Here is a 21,387-nt window from a genome sequence, read left to right on the forward strand (position 1 = left end):
AAATGTGTATGTGTTGTGAACTTAAAATGAAGTTTGTTTCTGTGCAATTCTTGTTGTAGTGCTACCATCAATTTTTCAAACTATGAGCGAAATGAGCCCATAGACTGCAATCTTGAGTGGATCTTTTACTATATTTCTCTCTCTATATTCTGCTATAATTCAAGTCACAATAAATACATAGATAAAAATAATAATGGGATTCACCTTAGGCTGCAGTGTGCTGCTGCTTCCTAGCAGACAAGCATACAACAACTTGCCAACTTCTTTTTTGATGCCAAAAGCGTAGAAAATTATAATCAGTGGTTTGACTAATTTCAGATTTTTAATTAGCGATCACATTTCTCTTAAATTTTTATATTTCTTCCAAAATTTTGATTTTTTTAATTTTTGTATCACTTATAATCATTTGGTTTTTTTTAAATAAATCTAGTGATATTTTTCTGGCATGCAAAATATTGATTTGAGTATCTATTATTCTAAATTACAAGTCAATCAGCCCTGCTACCTTCCAGTAATCAGGCAATTCCTGTAATTTGCCATACCCTGGTTTTATACGTGTCGAAAGTCTACTGTACTGTTGTTGTCTACTAATGTTTTCTTTCTTATGAACTGGTAGTTCTAAATCTGCATTCCTGTTTGTTCGTTGTTCATGTTCAAAACTTATCTTTATCAAAGGTGATTCGATAGTCACACTGGAATTTCCAAATATAAAGATTCCAACTTTAATCTCATAATTTATAAAAGGGAGGGATTTTTTCCCCCATTAAGCTAAATAAATTTATGGCTTAAAGGCATTTTCAGATTTCTCCCAAAGAGTGTGTTTTTTGGGAAAGAACATTCATCAAAACAAAAATTGAACCTTGCAATGGATCCAAACAAAAAATATTTAAAAAATAATAAATTTTCACACCATAACATTGTACCATGTTCCAAAGTAAGCCTGATAACACATTTAAAAAAATTCAAGAATTTTGTACTTCATAGAAAAGTTTTCACTATTTTGTTCCCGAATCAATTTTTTTTTAAATCACAAAAGAAGACTCGTTTCAATAGAAATATTACTTGTATAAATTTCCTATTATTCAATAATGATCTAATTAAGACTTTTTACCTACCAAGAATTCAAATTTTATAAAAGTCAAAAAAATTAGCATTACAAAATTGTTCTAAAAGCATTATAAGCATAGAATAACTTGAAGGAAAAAAATATTTTTGTGCACTCCACTCAAACACAGCATTCATTTTCTCTACAAACTAATCAACAATACAAAAAAAACAAAGATGGATAAAAATGTTCATAAGATAGAAATAAACAAATTAAAAATATGGTAATTTAAACTTTGTATGTATTGCATTTAGAACAATGCTGGCAACGACAGGGTTCCCGGTAGATTAATGATAAAAATCCAAAAATGCTGTATAATTTAAAAAAATGATTTTTAACTTTTATTTCATATACTCATATATATCATGTATATATTTTCTCTTCTTATTTAAATTTTTTTCATTATTACAAATGACAATTTTAAATCAATTTCCACCACCCTATCTGTTAAACCAATGTTTTGGCTATCCAAGACTACAGCCATCTCTTGACACAAGTTTATATTTAGCAGTACAATACCATCAAAGCATTACCCATTTCTACCCACAAGTGTAATAATTTTTAAATTTGTGAGTGTTGTTCCCTTCCCACTGAGTACATATTATAAGTGTTAAAGTTAAAGGGACAAAGGAAAATATTTGTCAAATTTCCACGTTTTAAAATGTTTTGTTCATTTTTGGATCATTTGATTTTTTTTTTTTTTTGTCACAAAAAACAATCATTTCTGCACATGAGGACTGACCGAGATCTACAGTTTATTGCCGATTTCAAACACAACAGCATTCAACACACACACATTTTCTTTCCTTCCATATACCTCACAGTGAGATAGGGGTGCTAGCTAACTCTCATGTGGGGGACGGTGATAGCAATGTATTCTGTGTGGTTATCTTGCCACCATTTATGTTGTACTTGTATGTCAGAAAAGATTCTGAAAAGGATGAATCGGGTATCAAACTCAACTCTGAGCATCCTATGATACAGTAGGCGAGTATCTTATCGAGCTGGGCTACCGTGCTCTCGTTTTCCATGCTGCTGGCATGACAACTGGTTCACAGAGCAAGAGAGAGAGTATATACTGCTTCTTCAATTAAAAAATTTCAAGTTTTCTTATCGAGTCATGAAGATACGGGCCCATTACCAAATTTAGAGAGAGGATGCAAATTGGTTAAATCACTTCTAATGTAACCAATTACACACAGACAAACATAAGTATTCTTTATGGGCATTGTATAATATTTTGCCATGTATATATATTTGTTTATAATTTTTGTTAATTGCATTTTTGGTTGGGTTGCTGTATTTTGGGTAAGTATATGACATCCATATTTTTATGGGCATCTTTTTCTCAGCCACCTCATTGGGCATTTTGATTGTTGTGGCGCTGTATTTGTATTTGTAATTAATTTTTCTTCTCAAGTATAAAGGAAGTTATAGTATCAGGAAAATTCAAAAAAAAAGCTCTAGTCACACTCGGGAGGAAGAGGCAATTCATACTTTTGCAAGAAGTTGTGAATTGTAAGTATACATGGAAATGAGCAAATCATACAGCTCTTGGCAAGTTCCAAGGCAGTAAGGTATTCAAAACAGTTCTTCATTCCATCTCTCTGGCAGATTCTAACGAGATTGGTTTTAGAATCAATTAATTCAAATTTTTTTCAAGTAAATTGTACACATTTTATATCAATTTTTTTACAGATGTGAATTTCCAGTAATCCGAGATGGTCTCTTCCCCCATTCACCTTGGATATTGGCGATCCTACTGGGCCATGTATAAATTCCTCATGAAATTTACATAAAGATAGTTCAACTCTTCATTATAGCAACAGTAGGAAGGATTCAGTAGAATTTTGTCATTACAACCAACATTAATGTTTTCAAGACCTTGTAAATGTAAAAAATGTAGCGAGATCAAATACAGGAAGTTTAAATTTCATTATGATTGTATATTGATCATATTTTATCAAGGAAGCATGGGAAATTGGGATAAAAATTGCTGGACATTATTCGTAAAATTTTTTGGCATTCAGCATGAAATAAAGTGCAAAAGCAAGTATACAGTGAATTAAAATACATTTATAAAAAGATAAGGCTGAAAATGATGCATATGTGTGATGAATACATAGTCATGTGCATAGATGCCAGAACCTGGGAGGAGGGAGGGTCTAAGGCTATTGAGTCCCCTCTCCCAATAAATTTTGTGAGGTCCCCCCCACCCCCATTTTGGTGCCTCTGTGATCACACATATGCATTATAAAATAATTTCTAAGTTATTCAAATTATCTTCATCCACCAATTTTGGTAGAATTATAAATTAAAATACGCTAATAAATGGAGGGAAAATAGAACATTTTTATACAAAAAATCGAGAAGGGCCAAATTACAACATACAGAGATGCCCCATTTTACTGGTCATATCAAGAGTAAGTCATAGCGTCAAACATGTAACAAATCTTATCTCCATTGTTAGGTATCAATAGAATACCAGTGATGAGCTTTAATTCCAAAAAATTTTTGTGAAAATGCCATAAAAACAGAAGCAAAAGCAACAAAAAAAGTGCTGTTTTATCTAAGATCCTTGCTTTTTTTTATTGGCATTATAAGCAAGGTTCGTTAACATTGTTCTCTAAGGGAATTAGTTAGGACCACACAATGACTACAATTATTGCAACTGAGGCACAGGCGGAGATAGACGTGAAAGGATGCGGGGGAGGGGGACATGATGATGAAAGCTGGAGGAGGGGGATGATGTGGATTTGTACATATATATGGGTGGGCAAAGTCTGTAGAAACTTTAAAAATGAATAGAAACCAGAAAAATAACCAAAATAAAAAAAATAGTTTACAGGGTTAGCATCGCTCACAGGAATGTTTTTAAGACGGAAAAAATAGCAAAGAACAGCCGATAGGTGGCGCTGGTATGATCTACTTCAGTGGAAATATGGAAATGAGACGGTTATAAGAACTTGTACTCCAAATCCACAACCAGTTCACCATTGTAACCGTGAATGTAGACCTGCTGCACTCTGCCATTACTGGATTTGTGACTCGACTGCAATGTGTTATCCCATGTGGTGGTGGTCATGAGGAACAAATGCTGCTGTAACAAACGATTTGGAGGCATTTTGTTCATTATTTGCTTATCTTTTATTTTACTTGTGTACGTCATCGCCACCTATCAGCTGTTTTTTTTTTCCTGCCTTAAAAAATACCTATGACCTAGTGATGCTAATCCTGCACAAGCCATTTTTTATTTCGGTTATTTTTCCAGTTTCATTAATTTTTAAAGTTTCTACAGACTTTTTGCCCACCCTGTATATATGAATATACATTATATAATTTGGCTCCGCCATTGATACTGTGCAGCACTCCTTCCCCCCCCCTATTTCTGCTCATGAACTGAGGTTGTAAATTCAACCAAGTTTGGCTGCACATTAGAAAACTTTGAAAAAAAAATTGTGATTCTTAATTTTTTCACTTGAAAAAACTCATGTAATCCCTTAATTTTAAGATTGTAATCATCTATTATAACTTAATAGCAAAAACAACATAAATATGAAGAAAGCATGATTTGAAACAAAATTTAATAAAGGATAAAACAAAATTTAATAAAGGATAAAACAAATATAACAAAAACATAAAACAATTAACTTATGTTTAAGAACGACTAGTGTATTTCAGACTTGGTAAGAAAAATAGAGAAAACCTGCACATCAAGCTACACAAAACAATTCAACAAGTGTTAATACTGCGCATAATAATACGGATAAAACATTCAGCCAAAAATATATGTATACAAGATAGATCGCTATTTTCATTAACTCCCAATATTTCACAGGTGCAACACTGTAAAAATAATCTAAAAATTTGCTGAAAACAATGCTAAAAAATCTTAGGTGGCACATATATACACACAAACACACATTCACATTCAGGTGCTCTGAAAAAAGATTTTCAAGATGACTGGCATATGAAAATCATTGAATATCGACTTTATGCAGGCAATGATTCTTTAAAGATGGGAAAATACTCATCATAGAAATAGTTAAACATTGACAATAATTCAACAAAAACTTTACAAAAACTTTGTAACATGTACCAAGCCTAGATATATTTCAGTAACAGAATGAAAAACATTCATGATATTTTCAAATGAAAATTTTAAATGTTTTAAGATCTGAAATCACAGGTTAAATTCCCAATTCAGTGGAATCAAGATAGGGCTTAGTCTTAAAATATCCCAATTACGAATACATTAGAAAATTAATAAAAAAACAAACAAGTTGTAAAAAATACTTTGGTGGTCAGTAAATCATCACAATATTAGACATAAGCACATATTTTTCCTATGTATAATGCAAAATATACATATAAATAATCAAAATCAATCATTTTCATTGCCAGTTATAAAATTTTTTCAATATTGTACATGAAATTTGCAATTTAAAAATTAGAAATACATAATGTATGTTACAATGTGACATAGCATCATCTTTCTTTCTCACACTTCAACATACAAAAGTACGGACAGAACTTGAAATGGAGAAAAATTGAGTTCCAAGTTATTACCTTTCCATTTGACTTTTTGCCCTGGAAGCTCAACTACATCTTCGAGTCCATTACAGAGAACTGCCTTATTTATGGGAAGACAACTTCTTAATACGACATGGACACGACCACCATAAGATTCATACATACGAACGACAAGACAGTCATCTCGATCTTCTGCCTTCTTCACTGCATCTATGATTATGGCCGGATCACTTACCTAAATTCAAAATAAAAGAATACAACTATTATTGGTTGGAAAATTTTCAACAAAGTTTTAAGAAAAACTTTGACATCCTTGAATGACTTATTTCTCTATCAAAATGTTTACTGTCAAAAATGTTACCTGAAACCAGCTCAGGGACTCGTGCATTTCTAAGGGTAAAACTCTGTGGGCATTTGTCACATAATGACTGGCACCAGGCTTTGCAAGATGGCTTGTTGGAAACATGTGAAGAGGGCAGTTTAGCTGATATGCTTGTTGAACAACCCCTACTTGTTGAAAGGTCTCTGAAATGTTTCAAAGTTCACAAATTATAACTAATATTAACACATACAATCATAATCTATTTTTAGCTGTCAGAGAGATGGTGAGAGAGAACCTTAAAATAAAGACTTTACTAAATGAGAACATCTGGTAAATAACCCTGACTCATGCCAAAAACAATTTTTTAACTTAAAAAGCCTCCTATATTAAGCATCCACATCTGGAAACACAGCAATTCATAAAAATGTTATGTCTGTTATTACTGAGAGTGAACATCTCTTACACAGTATGGAAAAAATCCATTTCTTTAATGAAGTGTGGTAATACAGGACAAGTAACAAGACAGAGATTTAAGTATCAAAAACCTGACTGTTATGGATAGAACCTCTCACAACCCTGGACTAATTGGCGTTATATATATATATATATATATATCTTGATTTACTGCTACTTAGAGGTGTCTTTGATTAAAACAAATGTAATCTTTGCAGAGCTCTGAGCCAGTGAAGAAAAAGCTAGAAGGCAAGTAAAAAAAGTGAAAGGAAATGAGCCATATCTGTATTATAATATTAGTTGCACAAATGATTTGTGATGATTATCTGAGGTCTATCTTGATGGAAATGATTAACATTATGGAACAGTGATGGTGTATTTCTTTTCATGCATTTGACTCATTTCTAATGACTTTTCCTTTTAGTGACAGATTAAGTCAATGTTGTGAATTCTACCCCAATTGGCATTTAAAAAAAGAAATATGATGTTTATAATCGGATGAATGAAGAAGCTATAAATACAAGACCAAAACATGCAATGAGGTGGCTGAAAAAAATTATGCCCATTAAAAATCTGGATATCAAATATAACCAAAATATAACAACCCAATATAAAAGCAAGCATACATCACAAAAAAAAATTTAATATATAATACACTGCCCATAAAAGATTATGATTGTCTTATCTAAATATATGGATAGCTTCTTGATTTATCCCACTAGGTTTATCATACTTCTTTTTAGATATATCAATTGTGTTCGAATTCATGACCCCCACAGAGACAAGCTATTCCATTTTTTGACAACCCTTATTAGAGGAAAATTCCTTGCGACATTACAACTTGGAATTGTCTCTTACTAAACAATACTGGTGTCACCTTGTAGTGGGCAGCGTATTTGATTCTATAATAATCATTAGTTTTTTATTAGTTTTATTTTAGTATGTATTAGTTTTTTTGTGATAATTGCTCTTATTGCGGGTCGCTGTATTTTAATTATATTTGGCATCCCTATTTTTTAAGAACATTTTTTTTTTCAGCCACCTCGTTGTACATTTTACCTGTTGTAGCGTTTGTATTGGTATAGGAAGAACCCCACCATTCGTTTTTTCCTTATTACCAAGGACTGTAAGACTCAAAGCGCACTATATTGGATCATACATAATCCTCATGTTTGTTAACCAATAACAGAAAACATCTGAAAATAATTTCTAGAATCTCCTGACCATAGAATAATTGTTCATTATTGCTAACATGAGAAAAATTATACACTTGAGCCAGAGGAAAACTTTTGTTGCAGAGACCTTTGAATTTTTTTTTTCCTTTTGAATGAACTTGATGATGAAACAATAAATTTTTTCAACAGATCAAAAATAGAGTAACATAGGTGGACAGAATCACCCTCTCATTCAGCTGATAATAAATATTAGAAAAAGTAAAACAAAAAACAAGTGAAATTAAATTAATTTAGTCAATCATTAGACTATCCAGACTATATTAATGAAAAATTGTCATACTTGTGTGTGGCATGATGGCATAGTTGATAATATGTTCACCCATGTCAGCAGTTGGGTCTGGTGACTTTGACGACCTTAACATCGAAAGTTGAATAGTATTACCTCGAATCGAATGTCCATATTTGCTGGTATTCAGGAGAGCGACGCCCCAATCATATTCAGATAAGTCAACCCACTTATGTGCATATACCTGTCATGAAAACAAAAAACGACCTTAATGCAAGATCACTTATTGGGGGCCATTCAAGTATTACGTAAGCAAATTTTTAGCCGTTTATGACCCCCTTCCTCCTTGTCAGCAAAATTTCGTCATCAGCTCTGCCCTTCTGAATCCTAACTCATATTTTATTTTCATAACGGGTGGTTGATGACGTAAGCAAAATTCAACCCCCCTTCCCCCCTTGTCATCAAAAGTCAGCAAATCGGAACCCCCCCCCCTTCGATGATGACGTAATGACCCCTCAGGAATCTTGTATTGTTAGTGGAGAAGACATCTTTATCTACATGTATGTCGCCATCAGTGGCCTATGTCATTTATCAGTTATTAGTTGATTGCTACCGCTGTCCATGTATGGAACCATTCAATATATATGTGCTCCAAGGAAGGAATATTCTATCCGTTTCCATAGCTTAGTGGTAGAGCACTAGTCTATTAAATGAGAGACCTGGGTTCGAGTCCCCATGGAGGAAGAGATGAGTTTTCTTCCTAAAATCATCATCGCCAAATGTAACCAGTCTATTTAGAAATATTGTATTAACAAGTGGAGAGGACATCTCTCTCAATGATATCAATCTCTTTTCTCAGTTTTCTTGTGAAGACAAAGGCATAAGTGTTCTGAAACTTTGATGTAAACAATAACAAGAACACCCACAACATTTTCAGTGCTTGCGGAAATAACTTTAAAGTGTCATGAATCTAGTAGAGTAAAATGACAAATCTCATTTATTTTCGTCAGTCTGAAAAAGTTAGAAGTGTTTTGTTTTAATCTTGATGTTTTCCAAAATTTACAATTCGCAACACAAACACTCTTAATTTCATTCTATTGTGGGACTTGTAATGCATATAATGAAAGAAATATTTTTCGTACCTCATATTTTGCCCAGTCCCATGAAGTATTGCAATGTGTAGGTCGTTGTATGTGACCATATTGTATCTCATAAGTTGCTTGCGGGGACAGCACTGTGACAGGGAATTCTACCTAATAAAAATAATTCAAAGCTATCAACTTCGTGAAAAAACAATTTCAAATATTTTTTTCAGTTTACACTCTTAACTTGTGGGTATAAAATAAGGAAAATCTTTTTACCTTCAAAAATTTATGGTTTTCTTTCCAATTGATAACAGTCTCAAACAACAAATAAGGGTGGACAGCATCAATAACAATCTTCTGAAAAACTTCACTGTGTTCTTCAATTTTCACTCGATATGTAAGAGAAGCTCGAAGGGGTCCCTGTTCAACTATTTTCACAGCATCTATCAACTGCAAACAAAAAAACTTTTCATCCTTATGCCAAATCATTTTTCTGTGCACATAAATGTCATGATCTAAACCTAAAATCAAACCCTCCATTGATATGACTTTTTTCTATCAATGTAATGTCATTAGTTTTTATGATGATATATTAGAGCCATTTTGTATATAATCAGAAAAAATATATTTCTTTAAAATTTTCATTAACTTGTTTGTTTTAATGACATTTATGGACACTTCTGCATTTATACATTGATTTAAATTATCATTTTCACATAAAAAAATCCAATAATCAAGATCAATTTTTTGCCAAGAAGAAATTTTTTTTTAAATCTATAATCACAACACTACTTAAGCTGGGGGGAAAATTCAATGTGTTTACAAAGATGGTCTCTAATAGAACATCTAAAACCCTAATGCTACTTTCATGTGCTATTGATTCATCCATACGGAGGATTTCCCATACGAAAGATCCCCCACACGGAGATAATTGTTTTCTCCTTCACACAAGATGTGACAGTCACCACTCTCAGTCTGCAGTCTGCTGTTTTGTGTGGGAAATATGGGCTGAAATCAAATTAGCTTTATTACAGAGTGGCTTTGTACGGCTGAATGTCCGTAGCATGTGAAAGCATACATTTGTTCACGTACGCCACTGTGCTCTTTGAAACAGCATGGCAACCATTTGTTGTAGAAGAAGTGGACAGCAGTGCGAGGGTGGCTTCACCATACGGTGAAAGCTTTCACCCAACTGCTCATGCCACCAATGGAGTGTCTCCACACGGCAAATGAATCTGTAGCATGTGAAAGGAGCACAAGAAGTATTTTTAGCAACAAAAAGTTTAATTTTTTATGCACTGAAAATTGGCAAATACTAACCTCTTTTACGGCATCACGTTTTGTCTCCATGTAGTAGTCCATAACATCCCATGCATCCCAATATAGAGGAATGTCATCAAATATGACAAATTTGTTTCCAACAGATCCGCTAGATATGGCTTCCTTGTGACTCTCCAAATGAATAAGGGATTGGATACATCCAGATGTATTGATGACAGCCTCTATAAATTGGTTTTTTAGCAAGAAGTTTCCATCTTTCTTTTTCTCTGAGAAAGAGGGGGGGGGGGGGAATAAGCAACCAAAATTAAATACATCATAATAGCATTTGATACAAAAATATGCTTGAAATTTATTTTTATTGTCCTCTATTATATTGCCATGACTTTGTTTGCATGTCTTCACAGTAAGTAACAATTGCAACAAAGTATGAAACATATAGAGTACAGCCCAGATAATCTGAGGTGAATGAGATTGAAGCCACCTCAGATTATTAAATAAACTTCAATTATCTGAAAAACAATAAAAAATGCTTTAAATGTTGGTTTTATTTTAGAAAAACAGACATGCAAAAATGCAGTACTAGCATATTGTTACGTACTTGAATATAATTGAATAAGTTATAGATGCCATATGATTTGTTTCAAAAATGGAAGAATGTAAAAGGGCAGTGAAGATGAGAGATGATTGAGAAGAGTTGGGGGATGGGATTGATGGTGAACGACGTTGAGACAATGATAGTTTCAACTGCCTTTCCAATGATTTTACATAAGCAATTAGGAGGACAACGCTATTGTCCACCATTATGAAGAAAAGGGTCAAAGAAAGTTAAGACGTTCTATATCTATTCAAGGGAGTGTAATAGTTTACAACACCAATTATACCCATTATGGGGGTGGGGGGGCTGCCTAGTGCCTTTCAAACTAAAATATTACTGTAAACCTGTAGGTTTAGTACTTAGTAATAAACTAATAGTTTACACTTAGTACTCTTGGGAAAAAAAAATAAAGTTGGGTTCTCTGAGGAAAAAAAAACAGAAAAGCAGGTCTCAAGGACATTTGAAAATTCTCCATTTCCCTATACCTCGGATTATCCAGAAACTCGAATTTACAGGGCTCAGATTTTCAAAACTCTACTATAGGTCAATTCTTCATGGGAAAAAAAGTTTTCTTAAGAATAATATTCAATTATAATGAAACATCTTCATCTTAGGAAGTAAATTTTGATCTCTCCCTTTTATTAAAGTTGAAATATTTTGAGTTGTCTACATCTCTATCTACCCAATGAGAAAATTACAAAACTTTAGAAACATCTTAATTAAGAGATGGACAGAAATTGTGAAATTACTTTAACGACCAAAAATCTATGCAAAGCTTTTTTGTAGAATCACTTCATTCATAAGAGAGTTTCACCAGGAAGTGGGCCTGGCATCATTTCTGGTATTGGTTCTTATAGCTCAACGCCATATTGTATAGTGAAGAATGTGAATGGAAATGGTTCTGAGATAGTTTAGATACCTTGCCATAAAGGTCGGGCAGTTTGGTCATGTGTCGAAAAATTTGCAAACAAAACAACTTTTAGCTGTGACAGCAAGAGCCATTTTTTCGCAATTTCTTTCACATCCCTTGATTAGGACATTCCCAAACCTTCATAATTTTGGACGTTCACAAAGCTTTCTGGTGGGGCAGTTAAGACTGCACACCGGGCAAACCACTCCAACTATTAGAGACACCCTGTTCATATTTTACATCTAACTGATATTCATTCAAATTTATGAAATACTAGCAAAAATACCCGGTACTGCCCAGTTTTCTTCAATTGCTGGGAGGATTGAAAAAGTGACAAACCATTATAAGGAATGAACCATAATACTGGCATCATCAAAGAAGTGATAAACCATTGTAAAGGCATGTGTATGTCTGAAACGTATTATTAGGGAACCACGACAACCGAAGTAAACATTGTAAAACAAACTATCAAACACTGTTTGGGTCCATGAACTATTGCTGCCAGACGGTTTTTTGGGCATTTGCCCTGCTCCGACGAACTTTTAAAGTAGCCTACAGTTCAATCTCGGTCCTGTTTGGCATATGTACAAAATTTAGGAACGATCGGTCTAAAATTGCAGATTTATATAGAGAACAAACATACTTATACAGACATACATACTTTCACACTTATATATAAAATGGTGATGAATCTTACCAACCACTACTGGTGCTTTTACTGCAGACAATCCCCTTAAAAGCTGGTAGCCCATTGGTCCAACAACAACTGCAACCAAAGTTCCACCACCCATTTCATTTGTGAGATTTTGCATAGCTTTCCCCACACCCTCTATCCACATGCGACGAGATATTTCATCTTGGTACCAAGGCACTCGAACCAATTCAGTTCTATTCCATGATAAGGTATTTACAAGAACAAGCTCTTCTTCTTCACCACTTCCTTCAGGAACACCTAGAGTAAGAATGGAACATAGTTGGAATATCTCCTTGTTTCAAAATGGAATTTTAAAGATGAATTAAGTCAGTACAGTGAAAAAAATGAGAACATTTTTCTCATGTTAACAAAGGCTAAAAGAAATACTAGTAAAAAAAAAGGTACCAAAAAGTCTTCGGACTGCAGTATCCATGAGTCCTCTGGTACCCTTCAAAACTTCTTTGTAATAATAAGCGGCTTCTCTATGTACATCTTCAATTGATGAGCCAGGCAGTACATCATGGAATTGATTTAACAACAATATTTTCCAGAGACGTTCCAATTCAAGTTCTGGGTAGGCTTTCTTATCTTCATCTCTACAAGCTGCTAACAGCACGCTGTGGAGAAGTTCGGTATCACGAAGCAGAAGTTCCCCTTGTCTGTTAAGAAGTTTCATTTTTGCCTGTGTAGTGTATGTCCCATTATGAAGCTCCAGGAAGAGTTCTCCAATCCAACGGCACAGTTTCTTCCGGTGCTTCTCTTCAATCACAGTGTAGAACATTTCTGGGGTACCATGATGAACTCTACATAAAAGTTATAAAACAAACTGTCAGAAATGAGATGTACAATTTTTAGGTGTCGTGAATTTCAATACAAACATATTCAAATTTTACTAACTTGGGCAAACCATCCACATTATGCAACCGTTTTATACTCTCAAGCATTTCTTCAGTTGGACCTCCGCCTCCATCACCATGACCATAGAGCATCATACTACATGACACACGGCCTTTATCTTGTAGTTCTACTGCTGTCTTGATGACCTATTCAATATACAAAGTTAATATAGACACATGTAAAGCGTTTGAACAAGAAAATCCAAATATATATGTACCTGGATCGTACAGAAATTGATACGAGCCCTCTCACGTCCCAAACAAACTCCACACGGCAGAAAAGCACAGAAAAATAGACACCATGGATCGTGAGCCATGCAGAATGTACAAATGGTGCTACCAGTTGGTGACCAATTAAAGAAAAGTTCATTCCTCTAGTCACCATCATTGCAGCAAACATAAGGTGATTATCCCACCAGCACTGGACATTATTGTTTTAGTGGGAGGAGGGGGTTTTAGGAGGAAATATTGATGATGTGCAAAGACAAAGCAGCATTAAGGCGAATTGTGTTCCGCTATTTGGCTAAGTTCAACAGTGGACAGAAAAGTGCATCCAAAGATGTCAGCACCACCACCACCCACCAGGTGACCTTCAACATCCAGTGCAGCAGGAAATGTTGACACTGTGTCAAGTTTGATTATGGCGAACAGGAGTATAACATTTGATGAGCTGCACAACGAAACAAGACATGCTCGAGGAACATTTGCAGTCGATTTTCCACAACAATTCATGTGAGGTCAATGACTGAAGTGTGATGGGAAATTGCAGGCTATTGTCTGTAGATGGTGCAACAACACAACCACAGTATGGTTCACCAAAGCCATTCAGAAACACTCAGCCAAAGAGCTAGACTAGAATGGGGAGTTTGTCTAATAATTGTAATATTCAGTTTTTATGAATAAACTATTTTCCCAACCCGTGGTTGCATTTGTGTCAATCATTTCTGTTCGACATAAATAATTCAAAAACAATAATTTACGGTACGGATTGCAAACTGGCAGCTCTCAAATGATTCTTATCTGTGCTGCAGTTTGTAATTCAGTTGAACTAATATTTTATTATTCTTAATGTAAAAACTATTACAAATTAAAAATTCAATTTAAATGTACAACTGTTTTCATAAAGGCGAAGCAAAAAAAGTAGTCTTGTTATAGGCTTTTCCTTTTCAGTTTATGTTTCGATTCACAGATTATGGTCTTCGCATACATTAAATATTATTTAATATTGCCCCATCCAATACATATTTGGTTGACTGGCCCTTTGCTGCATTTGAATTACTGATCTCTAGTCGCGGGCAAAATAAACATCTTACATATTTTTTGTTGATTTTGAAATCAATATATATGACATTAAAAAATATATTGGAATGTGAATGGAAATGGTTATTACTTCAAACATATCTAACAATCTGAGATAATTCATTAATTACATCCAATACAAATTTCACAAAGATTGAAAGTTAGGATTGCAGCAACAAAGACATTAGAATTAAGAACTATATCAAAAATTAAGCAACCGTTAAAATTCAGAAATGAGGACAATGGTGAAATATGTACATTAAATTTTTAGTTGGTTTAGTTTGATCTAAACAGCATACTCAGTTTCATTCTCCAAAAAGTTTTTTTTACATCGTCCTCCTAAAGAGATTCTACTTTTCTGGGTCGTCTCGGATTGGAGTATGCCATTAGGTTTTGGAGGCCATACTTACAGAGGGGCATTGAGTTGAGGGTGTGCAGAGAAGACCCATGAGTGCTCTTGATGGCACATGGGCTTAAGCTATGAAGAGAGACTTGATTTTTTTGAAAATTTTTTACATTGAAAGAGTACAGGTGTTGGGAGGGGGGGGGGGAAGATATGATTGAAGTGTGTTTAAAATTTTTAATGGGATGGATAAAATGGATCATGTGTTATTAATACATCATCAATCAACTGCTTCGACAAGGGGACACCAGTATCGATTAATAACGGACAAATCTAGGTTATGGTGTTGCAGTGAGTTTTTCTCTAACAGATTTGTGAATAAATGGAATAGCTTACCTCTGTGTGAGGGTCACAAATTCTGACACAAATGGCACATTTAAAAAGAAATATGATAGATGTGTGAAATCGAGAAGCTATCCATACTTAGAATAAAACCACCATAATTTTTATATATAGGCAGTATATTTATATTCAATAATAATTTGTTTTTTCTCTCTTATTGGGTTGCTGTATTTTTGATATAGTTTAGATAGATATTTGACATCCATATTTTTCATGGGTAGTTTTCTCAGCCACCTCGTTGGGCATTTTGTCTGTCGTGGCATTTGTATTTGTATTAGTGTAATCTTCTATTATGAATTATGCACACAACCAAATAAATAAATAAATAAATATTTCAAATTCCCTCAGACCAAGTGATTAGCTATGAATTTCATAACTATTCAATAGATTTCCTAAAAAATATACCTTTAAATTAACTGATATCTATATTTATGAGATGTTCAGTTGATGATTGTTTAACAAGGTCATTTCCAATCCATGAAAATATTTGTTAAGAAATTTGTACATTGAAAAATAGTTAAATATAAATTTTTAATACATACTGTTTTGCGTGTATCTAACTTTTTCTCAAAAACATAATTTTTCTCAAACTATCAAAAATTACCTCTTTAACTGAGGCATCAGAAGTATATGTTTTTGCAGGTGGAAAATGAACCAGGACTTCTGATCCATCAATACCTTCCCAAATGAAATTGTCATGTGGAAACTTGTTTACTAAGCTCCAACTAAGTTTTGTCGTCATAAATCTGTCAATCCCACAAAGCCTTGAAAACAATAAAATGGATGAAATAAACATCACACAAAAAAATTTTAAGAGAAAAAAGTCAAGAAAGTTATTTCATTATTTTTATTTATTTAGTTATTCAAAATTAGAGAGACTGCTAAGATAATATTTATTCAAGTTAAAATTGTACCCACCAGATAAGCACTGTATATCGTTCAGTAAAATTGCAAACTTAACTCTGTATAGATGATATGCAGTGAAACTTCTCTTAAAGGTACTTGATACCTTTAACATAGTGAAAAACTATGCTCTAATAGAAATATTAAACAAAAAATGGTTAAAAAAAATTATTTCAAATTGTTTACACACGTTCTTGATTGTATGTGCTATCCTATGCTGTTAAAAAGCTTTACATATCTTGCATACTTAATTTTTTTTAACAAAAAAAAACATTTAAAATAGCTTGCATGCATGATAAAATACCATGACATCAATGTAATTGAATGAAAACTAATTGATTCAAAATAAAGGAAGCTGTTTAGTTCATGAAGTGAAGCAAAAGCTTGAAATTTCATTGACTTGATCTTATTTAAAATTAAATTTTTAATTTCAAAAATTTTTAAATTTTAAATTTAATTTTAAATAAGATTGAATCAATGAAATCTCAAACTTTTGCTTCCTTTCATGAACTGAACAGTTTCTTTCATTTTGAATCAATTTTTATTAAGTTACAATGGTATTTTATCCTGTGGGCAAGCTTATTCTAATGCATTTTTTGAAAATTTACAAAAAATTAAGCATCCAAGAAATGTGAAACTTTTTACTGGCATGGGATAGCTCATACAATAAAGAACAGGTATAAATATTTGAAATAAATCAGTGGTTAAATACTATTTTTAATGATATTTCATTAGAGCATAGTGTATTTCACCATGTAAAGGTACCAAGTCCCCTTAAGTTGCCTGTCAGCAGAAGTGTATTTACGAGAATGCTAGATAAGAGTGCCACATATAGCTGACCAGATGACCTGGAAAACTGGGGCTGTCTGGGGTAAAAGTGTTCAATGCATTTACTGGAGGCTTGAAAATGTATGTTGATGAGAACCAACTTATCGAAAATTGAGTGCTGCCACAACAATCTTTCTTCCTATAGAATTTCAACAAATTAAATGTGTAGAAGAATTTGCATTGGAACATATGACTCCCTTGAATCTCCAGAGTAATTTATGTATACATAATGTAATGCTTCCTCCCCATTCCCTTTCGTCTTTCCCAGGACAAGCTACCTTTAATCATATATAGTACTAGATGGCTGACAACCATAGCTCCATCCTGACATTTTACTTATTTTGCAGCCTTTTTGTAGAAGTAGTGTGACAATATTTCCATAAAAAACTGAAAGCTTACAGTTTTAAAATTAAGGTATTATTGTAAAATTGTATTATTGTTAATTTTGAAATTAATGTATTTTTATCATTGTTATGATTCTACCAACTGCAGTTTCAAGAATTTTGATTCATCACAAACAAACGCAATGTTTTTCTTCTTTTTGGCTATAAAATTTCCAAAAATTCACATTCTGTCTTTCCAGCATTGTTTACTTTTCATTCAGTTGCAGTGTTTCATACTTGGCGTTTTACTATCATGCAAAGTTATTCCTTTTATAATTCACTCTAATCTGTCTAAAACTACTATTATGTAATTACAGCTTGTGCAGCTCAATTGCTATTAGTTAACAGAGTTTTATATTTATAATCATAATTATGACTTCACGTAAGTACACTTAGTATCAAATATCTTAGTGTTTTCAATAGTAAATATGATTCAAAATATAACATATATATACATTACTTCATTATCTGAGGAAGTTGTGCAGAATATCCAAACGTGTCAGGCAACCAAAATTCTCTACATCTTTTACAAAACTCATGTTCAAAGAACCTTTGACCATATAAAAACTGACGAATGAATGACTCACCACTGAAATGGATATAAAATAATAATAAAAGTAGAAGCCTATAAATATGAACATTTTTCATTATATTTCAATAGAGCATTATTTTCACTCGCAAATAAACTGATTTAAGTTTCAAAAAACATTACTATATAATAGTAGATGTTGTGAAATTTTCCATGTTATACTCTTGTTCAAAATTTTTTGTCTAATTTCAATATTGTTAATAATAACTTGATGAAAATTCCGAAACATTTTAAATTGATAAATTTTTATTACCACATTTTACGGCATGTTAACCACATGTCTACAGAGGTGTGATGTGACAAATACTTATGCCATAGAAAACCAAAAATAATTAATGAAAAAAAATTGTAATATAAATTTACATATGCTTCAATATGGTGAATTTAAAAAAAAACCACATGAAACATATATGTAAATTTCTGTTACAATTTTTTTCATTAATTATTTTTGGTTTTCTATGGCATAAGTATCTGCCTGGCATCACACTACTGCAGACATGGGGTTAAGATGCTGTAAAATGTGGTTTAAAAATTAGCACTAGTCAAATTTGTAAGGATTGAGATTAATTGCATGTCAGACTACCTCAAATTGATATATTAGAATTACTATTCTTTTTTATCTATTTATTTATTTTGGACTCGGCATGAGAAGTGAGAACATTAGCCTCTCTCTCGTTATTATGGCAGAAACACTTTAATGTAAAAAATGTAGAGAAAATATATAATCTATAACTTCCCAACATGCAAAAAAAATGAGCCACTTGAAAATTATGAAGCCTAGTCAGCACATAAACTGGATACTTTGGGAATACAATAATAACCGGACTTTTGTTACCCCAAATGGCATGATTTTTCAGTTATGTGATTTTCTGTGAAAATGCACTCATTTATGAAATTCAAGCATAATCACAATATTGCTCAAATAATGCAGATTATCAAGAGATAATCGAATAAAGAATCGTTTTATTTGATCAGAAAACCATGTGATGCAACTGCAATGATTTTTGATTTGTAAATAAAACTAACATGACTGAAAAATATAATTGCAAGGCTTGTATAGTGTCTTCAATTTTCAGAGAAGGTCACAATTTCATACTTGAAGTCCAACGTTATACACCTAGTCTTAAAAAATAAATGCTGTTCATTGTGATGCTCATTAATGGGAATTCAACTGTTGGTTGATTTTAACCCCCAAGTGAAAGAAATATTTGTTTTCTTGCCTCCAAATACAAGCAGCTCATTTCCCCATTCCTTTCTTGGACGAAAGTGTTATGAAAACATTCAAAGGGTTTAACATGTGACTTTCATTTGCATCGATTTTAGAAATTACATTTTTTTTAGTGAAGCGGATTGCAGTCACAATGCAAGTTAAATTTCATTCAAATTTATATTCAAGTTAAGTACTATTTAGTAGTGCACAACCATGGTAAGAAGGAAAAAGACTGGTACTTTTCCTAAATTTTGCTCCCAATTAACTAATACTCATAAATACTCATATGTATTTTTTTGAAAAACTATACCCTCAATTTGACTTACTCAGTTATGGTCAGTCCCACGCACTTATCATGTAACTTTGGGGTATTGCTGTGCTTCTCACAATCTCATACTGATGTTTAAGAGAAAAAAATATATATTGGTGAACTAAATACTAATTCTAAAAAAGAATTCAAAAACACGAAAAATATGCAAGGCAGCAATACTGATAGCCCTTTCAGACCATGGAGCCACAAATATGCAAGTTGCTTTTCCCCTCAATGTAGTTTTTCCTTTTGACCTCAGGGAGTTAAGCCCTGAGTTGAAGGATTGTGGAAGTTTTGAGTTAGAAATATGAATATAAACCTTGGGGACTTTCATCAGAGGGAAGCACTTAAGGTTGAACTTTCAGGAGTGGGGGTTTAGAGGTCCTCCAGGAAAAGTGTGATTTATTACATAAAATTTAGCAACAAAATTCTGGAAAAAATTGTATGTGAAGATGAATACTATGTCCTGCATCATCTTGACTGAAAAAATTTGAAAGCGAAGTGAATTATTTCTTCCCAGAAAAATTGAAAAAATAAAGATTTGCTGACATTTAGGTTTTTAATGCTTTTTTTTAGTATCAATAATAAAAAACATTTTGAAAATTCCAAAAAAATGAATGATCGGGTCTGAAAGGGTTATAAATACAACAAAACCTCTTTTTCGTGGACACTGGTGGAACAACAAAATTCATCCATAAAAGAAAGGTGACTGCATCTAAGGAGGTGTCTATTAAGAGTTTCACTGTACTTATTAATAAAAAACTTAAGGCCTTGGACTATTTATAAGTTTTTTTATAGTAGATGTAAACAACAATTGTGAAAAAATGACTTGCAAACGGTTTCCGAGTTATTAGGCCATGGTCTAGGAGATTTTCTTCCTGACATTTTGCCCACATCTGTGGCAGGCATCATCTAAGGTGATTTGGACATAAGTCTCCGCGGCAAGCGAGAAAGGCTTCACACTTCTACTGTCATTGACTTGTTCTCTATATGCACTTCTGAGACAGAAGAATGCTGATGAATGCCAGAGAGAAAATGACCTTGACAGCCAATCAGCGCACAATACATCCACACAAGCCAACCAATGTGGTTCTTCTGCAGCCGATCAAGTCTCAGAAAAGCATATAGGGAACAAGTCAATGACAGCAGATGTACCAAGCCTTTCTCACTTGCCGCGGAGACTTATGCCCAAATAACCTCAGATGATGTCTGCCACAGATGTGGGCGAAATGTCAGGAAGAAAATCTCCTAGACCATGGCCTAATAACCCAGAAATTGTTTGCAAGTCATTTAACGCAGGCCATGAAAGCCTCAGACAATAATTGCGAAAAAATTAAAAATTTTGACTCATGAAAATTCATGTTCATTATGAAATTTACTGATGAAAAAATATTGTTACCTGGGAAGATTTCCGTCCATTTCAACCCATGTCCCACCGACTGGAATAAACTGGTTCTTGGCAACAAAATATTTAACTTTTTCATAGAGAGATGGATAATTCTCCTTGACCCACATGAATTGTTGTGCCTAGCCAATGTGGAAGTTCATAAATTATGCATAAAAAATGTTTTTTCTTGTGACAATTGTATGAAATCAATACTTATGAAAAAACCTCAAAAAATATACATTAGTTCACACATAGATAAAAAAAAAGATTTTGTTACCAGTCTTACTTAATATATGGTTCAAACTAAACATGAAGAAACACTCTCAATTCTTAGTTTAGGAAATATATTTTTACATTTATGTACATTGAGTAATACAAAACATAGTCGCGCTTTGTAC

General features: G+C 33.1%; 1 protein-coding gene across 1 annotated transcript in view; it reads right to left on the reverse strand.

Moving 5' to 3' along the window:
- Positions 1–1,789: 1,789 nt before the first annotated feature.
- Positions 1,790–21,387, reverse strand: part of LOC149075686 (alpha-mannosidase 2C1-like) — a 31,156-nt gene continuing 11,558 nt past the window's right edge. The window contains exons 6-17 of the mRNA XM_089243172.1: positions 21,002–21,129; positions 17,954–18,082; positions 15,984–16,143; positions 13,337–13,482; positions 12,845–13,242; positions 12,443–12,697; positions 10,280–10,506; positions 9,236–9,409; positions 9,017–9,127; positions 7,929–8,118; positions 6,000–6,163; positions 1,790–5,873 (exon numbers count right to left, since the gene is read on the reverse strand). Coding sequence (XP_089099298.1) covers positions 5,607–5,873; positions 6,000–6,163; positions 7,929–8,118; positions 9,017–9,127; positions 9,236–9,409; positions 10,280–10,506; positions 12,443–12,697; positions 12,845–13,242; positions 13,337–13,482; positions 15,984–16,143; positions 17,954–18,082; positions 21,002–21,129 — 2,349 coding nt within the window. The 3' untranslated portion in view covers positions 1,790–5,606. The remainder of the gene's footprint in view (positions 5,874–5,999; positions 6,164–7,928; positions 8,119–9,016; positions 9,128–9,235; positions 9,410–10,279; positions 10,507–12,442; positions 12,698–12,844; positions 13,243–13,336; positions 13,483–15,983; positions 16,144–17,953; positions 18,083–21,001; positions 21,130–21,387) is intronic.

Source organism: Pholcus phalangioides, unplaced genomic scaffold (assembly GCF_987345545.1).
Source record: "Pholcus phalangioides strain wild (caught in Gottingen) unplaced genomic scaffold, Ppha-v1.0 ptg000015l_1, whole genome shotgun sequence".
Classification (NCBI taxonomy): domain Eukaryota; kingdom Metazoa; phylum Arthropoda; class Arachnida; order Araneae; family Pholcidae; genus Pholcus; species Pholcus phalangioides.